This window comes from Carcharhinus amblyrhynchos, unplaced genomic scaffold (assembly GCF_965287045.1).
Source record: "Carcharhinus amblyrhynchos unplaced genomic scaffold, sCarAmb.v2.hapA scaffold_631, whole genome shotgun sequence".
Taxonomy (NCBI): domain Eukaryota; kingdom Metazoa; phylum Chordata; class Chondrichthyes; order Carcharhiniformes; family Carcharhinidae; genus Carcharhinus; species Carcharhinus amblyrhynchos.
This window is the reverse complement of record NW_027650371.1, coordinates 53,494-65,607: the sequence shown is the minus strand read 5'-3', so window position 1 is coordinate 65,607 and position 12,114 is coordinate 53,494. Positions and strand designations below refer to the sequence as shown.

Here is a 12,114-nt window from a genome sequence, read left to right as displayed (position 1 = left end):
TCTGTCTCTGGGTGCGGGTGCGCGTCTCTCGCTCTGTCTCTGTCTCTGGGTGCGCGTCTCTCTCGCTCTGTCTCTGTCTCCGGGTGCGCGTCTCTCTCGCTCTGTCTCTGTCTCTGGGTGCGCGTCTCTCTCGCTCTGTCTCTGGGTGCGGGTGCGCGTCTCTCGCTCTGTCTCTGTCTCTGGGTGCGCGTCTCTCTCGCTCTGTCTCTGTCTCCGGGTGCGCGTCTCTCTCGCTCTGTCTCTGTCTCTGGGTGCGCGTCTCTCTCGCTCTGTCTCTGCCTCCGGGTGCGCGTCTCTCTCGCTCTGTCTCTGCCTCCGGGTGCGCCTCTCTCTCGCTCCGTCTCTGTCTCCGGGTGCGCCTCTCTCTCGCTCCGTCTCTGTCTCCGGGTGCGCGTCTCTCTCTCGCTCCGTCTCTGTCTCCGGGTGCGCGTCTCTCTCGCTCTGTCTCTGTCTCCGGGTGCGCGTCTCTCTCTCGCTCTGTCTCTGTCTCTGGGTGCGCGTCTCTCTCTCGCTCCGTCTCTGTCTCCGGGTGTGCGTCTCTCTCGCTCTGTCTCTGGGTGCGCGTCTCTCTCGCTCTGTCTCTGTCTCCGGGTGCGCGTCTCTCTCGCTCTGTCTCTGTCTCCGGGTGCGCGTCTCTCTCGCTCTGTCTCTGTCTCCGGGTGCGCGTCTCTCTCGCTCTGTCTCTGTCTCCGGGTGCGCGTCTCTCTCGCTCTGTCTCTGTCTCCGGGTGCGCGTCTCTCTCGCTCTGTCTCTGGGTGCGCGTCTCTCTCGCTCTGTCTCTGTGTGCGTGTGTGTCTCTCTCGCTCTGTCTCTGTGTGCGTGTGTGTCTCTCTCTCTCACTCTGTCTATCTCTGCGTCTCTCTCTCACTGTCTCGAGCTGTGTGTGTGTCTCTCTCTCTCTCATTCTGTCTCTCTCTCATCACTCTGTCTCTGTATGTGTGCCTCTCACTCTCACTTTGTCTCTATCACTCACTGATCTATATCTGCGTGTCTCTCTCTGTCTCTGTGTCTATATCTCATTCTCTCTCTGTGTCTCTGTCTCATTCTGTCTCTATCTATGTGTCTGTGCGTGTGTGTCTCTCTCTCTCATTCTGTCTCGACGTGTGTGTGTGTGTGTGTGTGTGTCTGTGTCTCTCTTTCTCTCATCACTCTGTCTCCGTCTCTGTATGTGTCTCTCACTCTCAACTTTGTGTGTGTGTGTGTGTCTCTCATATCCCTCTGCGTATCCCTCTCTCTCTGTCTCTATCTCTCTCTCACTTTGTCTCTATATCTGTGTGTGTGTGTGTCTCACTCTCAGTCCCTGTCTTTCTCGCTCTGTCTCATTCACACACACGCAAACCCTGTCTCTCTCTGAATCTTATTTATCTTTGTCTCTGTCTCACTCTCTCATTCCCCCCTTTCTCTCACACACACTGTCTCTCTTGCTCTCTGTATCTCTCTCTCTCTCTCTCTCACTCCATCTCTTAGTCTATCTCTGTCTCTCTCTGTCTCTCACCCATCTGATTTTGTGTGTCAGTCTTTATCTCTCTCTCTCTGTCTGTCTCTCTGACTCTCTCACCCCATCTCTCTGTCTGTCCTTATCTCTGTCTCTCCCTCTATCATTTAATGTCTCTCTCTCTGTCTGTCTTTTTCTCTGTGACCCTCTCTCTATCTTTCTTTGTCTCCCTCTGTCTGTCTCTATCTTTCCTTGTGTCTGTCTGTCTCTCTCCCTCTATCTTTCTTTGTCTCTGTCTCTCTGACTCTTTCACCCCATTTCTCTCTGTCTCTCTCTCTCTTTCTTTCTTTGTCTCTCTCTGTCTGTCTCTATCTTTTTGCGTCTCTGTGTCCATCTCTCTCTATCGATCTTTGTCTCTCTCTGTCTGTCTGTCTCTCTCACCCCCCTCTCTCGCTGTCTGTCTTTCCCTCTATCTCTCTCTCTCTCTCTTTCTTTGTCTCTCTGTCTGCCTGTCTCTCTCTCCCTCGCTCTGTCTCTGCCTCTCTGATCTCTGTCTCAGCCTCTTTCTCTGTCTCATTCAGTCCATTTCTCTCTCTCTCTCCCTCGGTTCTCTCTTTTCCTCGTTACTCCTCTGTGTCTTTGTCTGTGCCTGGAGCTGAGCTTTGACCTGGTGAAGAGCAAGCCAGCCCACCAGTGAGCTGCCTGGGAGGGGGGGTATAGGTTGGAAAGCCGGTCGCCCCCAGCACCTACCTGAATGGCAATGGGCAACAGCTTGTTATCGGGATCCTGGTACAGCAGACAGATCGGAGCAGTCAGGTACTGAGGAGCTCCCTTGATGACATTGGCAGGAACTCCGTCCAAAACCTTGAAATCCACAATATAAAGGTTCCCTTTCTGAAACAAAGACAGGAAAATCCTCACTTATCCTGACACACCATGTCAACAACTCAGGGGAAAAAAATGATCTAACCCCGTGCTGTACCTGTCCTGGGAGTGTTTGATGGGGGGAAAGTGTAGAGGGAGCTTTACTCTGTATCTAACCCCGTGCTGTACCTGTCCTGGGAGTGTTTGATGGGGGGGACAGTGTAGAGGGAGCTTTACTCTGTATCTAACCCCGTGCTGTACCTGTCCTGGGAGTGTTTGATGGGGGGACAGTGTAGCGGGAGCTTTACTCTGTATCTAACCCCGTGCTGTACCTGTCCTGGGAGTGTTTGATGGGGGGACAGCGTAGAGGGAGCTTTACTCTGTATCTAACCCCGTGCTGTACCTGTCCTGGGATGGGGGGACAGTGTAGAGGGAGCTTTACTCTGTATCTAACCCTGTGCTGTACCTGTCCTGGGATGGGGGGACAGTGTAGAGGGAGCTTTACTCTGTATCTAACCCCGTGTTGTATCTGTCCTGGGATCTCCCTCTCACGCGCACACACTCCCCCTCGCACACTCACCAATGCACCACAGAAAGCATTCTTTCGGGTTGTATCACAGCTTGGTCTGGGCTCCTACTCTGCCCAAGACTGCAAGGAACTACAGAAGGTTGTGAATGTAGCCCAATCCCATCACACAAACCAGCCTCCCATCCATTGACTCTGTCTACACTTCCCGCTGCCTCGGGTAAAGCAGCCGGCATAATCAAGGACCCCCACACACCCCGGACATTCTCTCTTCCACCTTCTTCCAACAGGAAAAAGTCTGAGGTCACGTACCGACCAACTCAAGAACAGCTTCTTCCCTGCTGCTGTCAGACTTTTGAATGGACCTACCTCGCATTAAGTTGATCTTTCTCTACACCCTAGCTATGACTGTAACACTATATTCTGCACTCTCTCCTTTCCTTCTCTATGAACGGTATGCTTTGTCTGTTTAGTGCGCAAGAAACAATACTTCACACTGTATCCCAATGCATGTGACAATAATAAATCAAATCCGTCTCCCCTATGTACTCTATGAACGGTATGCTTTGACTGTATAGCATGCAAGAACCAATACTTGTCACCGTATCCCAATACATGTGACAATAATAAATCAAATCCTTCTCCCCTGTGTACTCTATGAACAGTATGCTTTGTCTGGATAGCGCGCAAGAAACAATACTTTTCTCTGTATCCCAAGACATGTGACAATAATAAATCAAATCAAATCCTTCTCCCCTGTGCACTCTATGAATGGTATGCTTTGTCTGTATAGTGCGCAAGAAACAATACTTTTCACTGTATCCCAATACATGTGACAATAATAAATCAAATCCTTCTCCCCTGTGTACTCTATGAAGGGTATGCTTTGTCTGGATAGCACACAAGAAACAATACTTTTCACTGCATCCCCAATACATCACAGATCAGCTAGATAGTCAGTATCTTTTCCCAAAGGTAGGGGAGTCTAAAACTAGAGTGCAGAGGTTTAAGGTGAGAGGGGAGAGATACAGAAGGGTCCAGAGGGGGCAATTTTTTCACACAGAGGGTGGTGAGTGTCTGGAACGAGCTGCCAGAGGCAGTAGTAGAGGTGGGTACAATTTTGTCTTTTTAGACAGTTACGTGGGTACGATGGGTGTAGAGGGATATGGGCCAAACGCGGGCAACTGGGATTAGCTTCAGGGTTCGAAAAGAAAAGGGCGGGATGGGCAAATTGGGCCGAAGGGCCTGTTTCCGCGCTGTAAACCTTGACGTCTCTACGTGCCGACAATAAATCAACTCAAAGCCAACAAAGGCTCGCTCACCTCAATCTGCTCCTCCAGCGTGGATCCCCCGAGTGACTGACACACCATCTCATTGGTCACCGGAAACTTCTCCGGGATCTTGCTGCACTTCTCGATGATGCAGGGGTTGCTGCCATTCTTGAACTGGTAGCCGAAAAACCAATCCTCCTTCCAGTGGTTCATCACGTAGTCTGCACGGGACAGGACAGGATTGGTGTGGAAACGAGGCCAAAAAAAAAAAATCTCGTTAAAGGGGAAGGAAACCCTTAAAGGCAAAGTCCTCTTGACTGGTTCGCCCCCCCCACACCCCGGGGATGAGGTGACCGTACCCCAGTTTCCCGCTCTCCTCTCGCTGACTGTTTGAACTTCAGTGCCGCAAAGTGGAATCAGGAGGTTTTTTTTTTAATATTCATTCATGGGTTGTGGGCATCACTACCCGGGCCCAAGCAGTTAGTGCCCCCCCCCCTTCCCTAATTGGCCCTTGTTGGGGGAGCCGCCATCTTGAACCCGCTGCAGTCCCGCGCGGTGTAGGTACACCCGCGGTGCTGCTCGGGAGGGAGTTTCAAGGTGCGGACTCCAGCGACAGGCCGATGCGTTTCCAAGCGTGGCTCAGCGGGTTAGCGCTGCTGCCTCCCAGCGCCGGGGACCCGGGTTCGATTCCCGTCTCGGGTCGCTGTCTGCGGGGAGGCTGCACATTCTCCCCGCGTCTGCGTGGGTTTCCTCCCGCAGTCCGAAAGACGTGCTGGTTAGGGTGCGTCGGCCGTGCTAAATTCTCCCTCAGGGTTACCCAAACAGGCGCCGGAGTGAGGCAACTCGGGGGATTTTCACAGTAACTTCATTGCGGTGTTAGTGTTAGCTGAGTTGTGACACGAATAAGTAGATTTAAAATTAAAAAATCAAGGATGGTGAGTGGCTCGGAGTGGTGGCGTTCCCAGGTACCTGCTGCCCTTGTCCTCCTCGATGGTAGAGGCTGTGGGCTTGGAAGAGGTTGTCTAAGGAGCCTTGGTGAGTTGTAACACTGCATCTTGTAGATGAACACTCAGGGGCAATTTAGCATGGCCAATCCACCTAACCCGCACATCTTTGGACACTAAGGCACAATTTAGCATGGCCAATCCACCTAACCCGCACATCTTTGGACACTAAGGCACAATTTAGCATGGCCAATCCACCTAACCCGCACATCTTTGGACACTAATGGACAATTTAGCATGACCAATCCACCTAACCTGCACATCTTTGGACACTAATGGACAATTTAGCATGGCCAATCCACCAAACCTACACATCTTTGGACACTAAGGGACAATTTAGCATGGCCAATCCACCAAACCTACACATCTTTGGACACTAAGGGACAATTTAGCATGGCCAATCCACCTAACCCGCACATCTTTGGACACTAAGGGGCAATTTAGAATGGCCAATCCAGCTAACCTGCAGAGTGAGTTGCTGCAATGCATCTTGTAGATGCTACACACAGACTCCACTGCGCATCGGTGGTGGAGGGATTGAATGACTAAGTTTTATAGTTTTGTTATTCATGTCACAAGTAGGCTAACATTCACAGTGCAATGAAGTTACTATGAAAATCCCCCTAGTCGCCCACACTCCTGTTGGGGTAACACCGAGGGAGAATTTAGCACGGACCAATGCACCCTAACCAGCACGTCTTTCGGACTGTGGGAGGAAACCGGAGCTCCCGGAGGAAACCCACGCAGACACGGGGAGAATGTGCAGACTCCACACAGACGGTGACCCGAGCCGGGAATCGAACCCGGGTCCCTGGCGCTGTGAGGCTGTGTCACTTTGTGGGAGGGATGCCAACGAAACAGGGCTGCTTTGCCCTGTATGGTGTCGAGCTTCTTAAGTGTTGTTGGAAGCCACAGCCATCCAGGCAAGTGGGGAGCGTCAAGAATTTGAAATCACAAAGTGATATTCACTTTGGTAAGAGTAACAGGAGTACAGAATACAGGGCGAATGGAAGGACTCGTGGTAGTGTCGATGAGCAGAGAGATCTCGGTGTACGTGTGCATAGCTCCCTGAAAGTTGGCACCCAGGTTGATAAGGTTGTTAAGAAGGCGTACAGTGTGTTAGCTTTTATTGGGAGAGGGATTGAATTTCGGAGCCGTGAGGTCATGTTACAACTGTACAAAACTCTGGTGCGGCCGCACTTGGAGTATTGCGTACGGTTTTGGTCGCTGCATTATAAGAAAGATGTGGAGGCATTGGAAAGGGTGCAGAGGAGGTTGACCAGGATGTTGCCTGGTATGTGGGAAGGTCTTATGAGCAAAGGCTGAGGGACTTGAGGTTATTTTCGTTAGAGAGAAGAAGGTTAAGAGGTGACCTAATTGAGGCGTACAGGATGATCAGAGAGTTAGATAGGGTGGACAGTGAGAGCCTTTTTCCTCGGATGGTGACGGCTAACACGAGGGGACGTAGCTTTAAATTGAGGGGTGGTAATTATAGGACGGATGTCAGGAGTAGGTTCTTTACTCAGAGGGTAGTAAGGGTGTGGAATGCCCTGCCTGCAGAAGTTGTGGACTCGCCAACTTTAAGGGTGTTCAAATGGTCAGTGGATAGGCATTGGAATAGTTTAGGTTACAGGGTCATTAGATTGGTTCCACGGGTCGGTGCAACATCGAGGGCCGAAGGGCCTGTACTGCGCTGTCACGTTCTATGTTCTATGAGGAGACAGCTGGGTTTAGGGTTTTGATATGCAAATTGGCCCAGCAACAGTGCAAACAGATACTCAAGAGAAGTGGGTAACAATAGGGCGTAGAATGCATGAGTTAAACACACAAGTGGTAGGCAGACAAAAGCGAAATATTGACGGCGACCGCCACGACATGCTACAAGGGCACGCTAATACAAAAAGTGTCATCAATTGGGCTTTCTGAGACAGGTGATTCAGTACAGATGAGATCAAGAGAACAAGCAGTGGCGAGGTTCCTGTTTGCCAAGGATCACAGTCGCACAAGGCTGGAGGTCTTGTTCTCTGCCACGACAAACATTCGCTTGGGGATTCCCGTTGAATCACCAGTCGTCGCTATTCCAAACCGGAGGGCGTTTCCCAGAAAGGGATTGACCGTTCGGGGAGGGTGATTGTTCTTGGACTTGGATCCAAGTGCGGAAACCTCAGGGGTGTGGTACATCTCGGAGTTTGGGAAAGTGGGGGGGAGCTGGAATAGGGTCAATTTAAGTGTGTCCAATCTGTAGCCATTATTGCCGTTAAATCTATTTTTCGTCCTGTTCTTGTCGTGAGTTTTACTGTCTAATAAACATTTATCCTTGTTGTATCTTTACAACAGGCCTGCGACCTTGCTCACTACACTTCAAATCTTTGCTCACATTTTACCAAATTGCAAAACAAACAAGTTAGGCATTCCAAAGCGCCCTTTCGAGAGATGTGGAATACCCGAGCGTTCAGAACGCTCTACGCAATTCCCGACTTCCAGACCTCGATCCAGAGTTTTCCCATATCTTACTTCCTGTGTGGTTCTTCACTCTCCAGAAGATCTGCTGAAAACTTTTCAGGCTGTCCCAAGAGGATCCGAAAAGGCTGACAAACTTTTTCAGGAAGAGTTCCCCCAGGCTGTAAACAAACAAAAAAAAAACGGGCAAGGATTAGCCTCCACAACATGGTCTCTCTGTCGCCCATTGACTCGTGACGCGCCAGTCAATAACTCTAGGAATAATCACCCTCCTCGAACAGTCGATCTCTTTCTGGGAAACGCCTTCCGGTTTGGAATAGCGACAACTGGTGATTTAACAGGAATCCCCAAGCGAATGTTTGCCGTGGGAGAGAACAAGACCTCCAGTCGTGTGCGACTGTGATCCTTGGCAGACAGGAACCTCGCCACTGCTTATTCTCTTGATCTTATCTGTACTGAATCACCTGTCTTAGAAAGCCCAATTGATGACACATGCCCTTGAAGCATGTTGTGGCGATCGCCGTCAATATTTCACTTTTGTCTGCCTACCACTTGTGTCTTTAACTCATGCATTCTACGCCCTATTGTTACCCACTTTTCTTGAGTATCTGTTTGCACTGCTGCTGGGCCAATTTGAATATCAAAACCCTGAACCCAGCTGTCTCCTCATAGAACATAGAACACTACAGCGCAGTACAGGCCCTTCGGCCCTCGATGTTGCGCCGACCTGTGGAACCAATCTAATGACCCCTCTCCTCGCATCCCTGTCCCTGCCACCTTTCACCCTTCCCTCTGATATTCCACGGGAAGTAACCATCCTTCCCGCTTGGATAGGATGGCAGGACCAGAGGGCACAGCCTCAAGATAAGGGGGGTGGGGGGCCAGTTTAGATCAGAGTTGAGGAGGAACTTCTTCACTCAAAGGGTGGTGAATCTCTGGAATTCTCTGCCTGTTGAAGTGGTGGAGGCTGCCTCACTGGACATATTTAAGTCACAGGTAGACAAGTTTCTGATAGAATTAAGGGGAGAAAACGGGAAAGTGGAACTGATCCACTTCAGATCAGCCATCATCTTGTTGAATGGCGGGGCAGGCTGGAAGGGCTAGATGGCCTACTCCTGCTCCTATTTCTTAAGTTCTTATTCACAAAACCCTGGTGTTTTTGAACTCCATCCCTCTCGCAATGAAGGACAAAATTCCATTTGCCGTCTTAATTAGGGTTTTGATATGCAAATTGGCCCAGCAACAGATACTCAAGAGAAGTGGGTAACAACAGGGCGTAGAATGCATGAGTTAAAGACACAAGTGGTAGGCAGACAAAAGCGAAACATTGACGGCGATCGCCACGACATGCTACAAGGGCACGCTAATGCAAAAAGTGTCATCAATTGGGCTTTCTAAGACAGGTGATTCAGTACAGATAAGATCAAGAGAATAAGCAGTGGCGAGGTTCTTGTCTGCCAAGGATCACAGTCGCACATGACTGGAGGTCTTGTTCTCTTCCACATCCAACATTTGCTTGGGGATTCCCGTTAAATCACCAGTTGTCGCTATTCCAAACCGGAAGGCATTTCCCAGAAAGACCTGCTGGACCTGCAAATCAACTCTTGTGATTCCTGCACAAGGACACCCAGATCCCTCTGCAATTTTTTTACCATTTAAATCATAGTCTATTTTGCTGTGGTTCCTTCCAAAATGGGTCGATAGCCCTTATACAGACGGCTGGACCCCAACGCCACAATTGCCGTGTGGGCACTCTTTAATGGCACCTACTCCTGCTCCTATTTCTGATGTTCTTATGTTCTTCGAGTGAGTGGTCTTATATTCACGAGGGAGCCTATCCTTCCTCAAGGAACAGAGAGATCTGACCCTCATGGTGGGTTTATTTAGATCAAGGTAGTCCAGTCCATCACACAGACCAGCCTCCCATCCACTGACTCCGTCTACACTTCCCACTGCCTTGGGAAAAGCATGATGTGGGTATGCCGGCGTTGGACTGGCGTAAACACAGTAAAAAGTCTGACAACACCAGGTTTTAGTCCAACCTATTTATTTGATAATATACTCGCAAGCTTTCGGGTTAGCCCCTTCGTCAGGTGCATGGAGAGTTCTCTCCATTCACCTGACGAAGGGGCTAACCCGAAAGCTTGCGAGTATATTATCAAATAAATAGGTTGGACTAAAACCTGGTGTTGTCAGACTTTTTATTGGGAAAAGCAGCCAGCATAATCAAGGACCCCACACACCCCAGACATTCTCTCTTCCACCTTCTTCCGTCGGGAAAAAGATACAAAAGTCTGAGGTCCCGTACCGACCGACTCAAGAACAGCTTCTTCCCTGCTGCCGTCAGACTTTTGAATGGACCTACCTCGCATTAAGTTGACCTTTCTCTACACCCTCGCTATGACTGTAACACTACATTCTGCACCCTCTCCTTTCCTTCTCTATGAATGGTATGCTTTGTCTGTGTAGTGTGCAAGAAACAATGCTTTTCACTGTATCCCAATACATGTGCCAATAAATCAAATCCTGCTCCCCTATGTACTCTATGAACGGTATGCTTTGTCTGTATAGTGCGCAAGAAACAATACTTTTCACTGCATCCCAATACATGTGACAATAATAAATCACATCAAATCCTTCTCCCCTATGAACAGTATGAATGGTATGCATTGTCTGTATTAGAATCCTATAGTGCAGCAGGAGGCCAGTCAGCCCATCAAGTCTGACTGACCACAATCCCACCCAGGTCCTATCTCCAGAACCCCATGCATTTACACTAGCTAGTTTCCCCCGAAATTAAGGGGAATTTAACATGGCCAATTCACCTAACCCACACATCTTTGGACTGTGGGAGGATATTGGAGCACCCAGAGGAAACCCACGCAGACACAGGGAGAACACACGCAAGAAACAATACTTTTCACTGTATCCCAATACATGTGACAATAATAAATCAAATCCTTCTCCCCTATGTACTCTATGAATGGTATGCTTTGTCTGTATAGCGCGCAAGAAACAATACTTTCAGTGATATTGATTTGATTTGATTTATTATTGTCACATGTATTGGGATACAGTGAAAAGTATTGTTTCTTGCGCGCTATACAGACAAAGCATATCGTTCATAGAGTACATAGGGGAGAAGGATTTGATTTATTATTGTCACATGTATTGGGATACAGTGAAAAGTATTGTTTCTTGCGCACTATACAGACAAAGCATACCGTTCATAGAGTACATAGGGGAGAAGGATTTGATTCATTATTGTCACGTGTATTGGGATACAGTGAAAAGTGAAAAGAATCATAGAAACCCGACAGTACAGAAACAGGCCATTCAACCCATCGAATCTGCACCCACAACAATCCCACCCAGGCCTTACCCCCACATATTTTACTCACTAATCTCTCTAACTCACACATCTCAGGATACTAAGGGGCAATTTTAGCACGGCCAATCGACCTAACCCACACATCTTTGGACTGTGAGACGGAAACGGGAGCACCCGGAGGAAACCCACGCGGACACGAGGAGAATGTGCAAACTCCACACAGTGACCCGAGCCGGGAATCAAACCAGGGTCCCTGGGGCTGTGTAGCAGCAGTGCTAACTCACTGTGCCACCCTGTAGTGTATTATTTCTTGTGCACTATACAGACAAAGCATACTGTTCATAGAGAAGGAAAGGAGAGAGTGCAGAATGTAGTGTTACAGTCATAGCGAGGGTGTAGAGAAAGATCAACTCAATGTGAGGTAGGTCCATTCAAAAGTCTGACGGCAGCAGGGAAGAAGCTGTTCTTGAGTCGGTCGGTACGGGACCTCAGACTTTTGTATCTTTTTCCCAACGGAAGAAGGTGGAAGAGAGAATGTCCGGGGTGTGTGGGGTCCTTAATTCTGCCGGCTGCTTTTCCCCGAGGCAGCGGGAAGTGTAGACAGAGTCAATGGACGGGAGGCTGGTTTGAGTGATGTATCCCAACACACGCGACAATCATAAATCAATTCGGAAATAAATTGAAATTCCACCAGCTGCTGGGGTGGGATTCGAACCTGGGTCCCTGGAACAGCCGCAAAGTTTCAGGCTCAGCAATAACACCACGAGGCCGTCCTGTCCTCAATGCGCCTTGGCCATCAAGCCTATTTTTGCTGCCTTCCAATCCACACAACCATTTTATCGGAAGAGTGCAGGAGGAGTCTATTTGGCCCTGCTCCGCCATTTGTCACGGTCGCAGCTGATGGTCCAACTCAAGAGCCGAAGTAGTAAAACTTTGTGATACTTACGCCACACGCAGCGCATGCTCAAAATCCGAGCGCCGGTATTCGTCAAACTTGACGTCTGGGTGAAGGTCGTCCTCTGTCTCAGCGTCAATGCATTTGACGACGCCGGGTTTCCACAGCTTCCACCTACGAAGGAATCGATTCCAGAGGTGAGGGGTTGGTCGCGTGAAGAGAGTTGAGGCCTACACCCTCTGGAAAGCAGAGGAGTGAGGGGAGATCAAATTGAGGTGATGAGAACATAAGAACATAAGGAATAGGAGCGGGAGTCGGCCATCTAGCC

The 12,114-nt window shown here is 49.4% G+C and overlaps 1 protein-coding gene across 1 annotated transcript in view; it reads right to left on the bottom strand.

Annotated features, from left to right (window-relative positions):
• alox12 (arachidonate 12-lipoxygenase) overlaps positions 1 to 12,114 on the bottom strand; it is a gene marked incomplete at its 3' end in the record, with an annotated part of 48,936 nt that overhangs the window by 21,504 nt on the left and 15,318 nt on the right. The window contains exons 4-7 of the mRNA XM_080184239.1: positions 11,838 to 11,960; positions 7,615 to 7,721; positions 4,148 to 4,317; positions 2,186 to 2,329 (exon numbers count right to left, since the gene is read on the bottom strand). Of these exons, the coding sequence (XP_080040365.1) occupies positions 2,186 to 2,329; positions 4,148 to 4,317; positions 7,615 to 7,721; positions 11,838 to 11,960 (544 nt within the window). The remainder of the gene's footprint in view (positions 1 to 2,185; positions 2,330 to 4,147; positions 4,318 to 7,614; positions 7,722 to 11,837; positions 11,961 to 12,114) is intronic.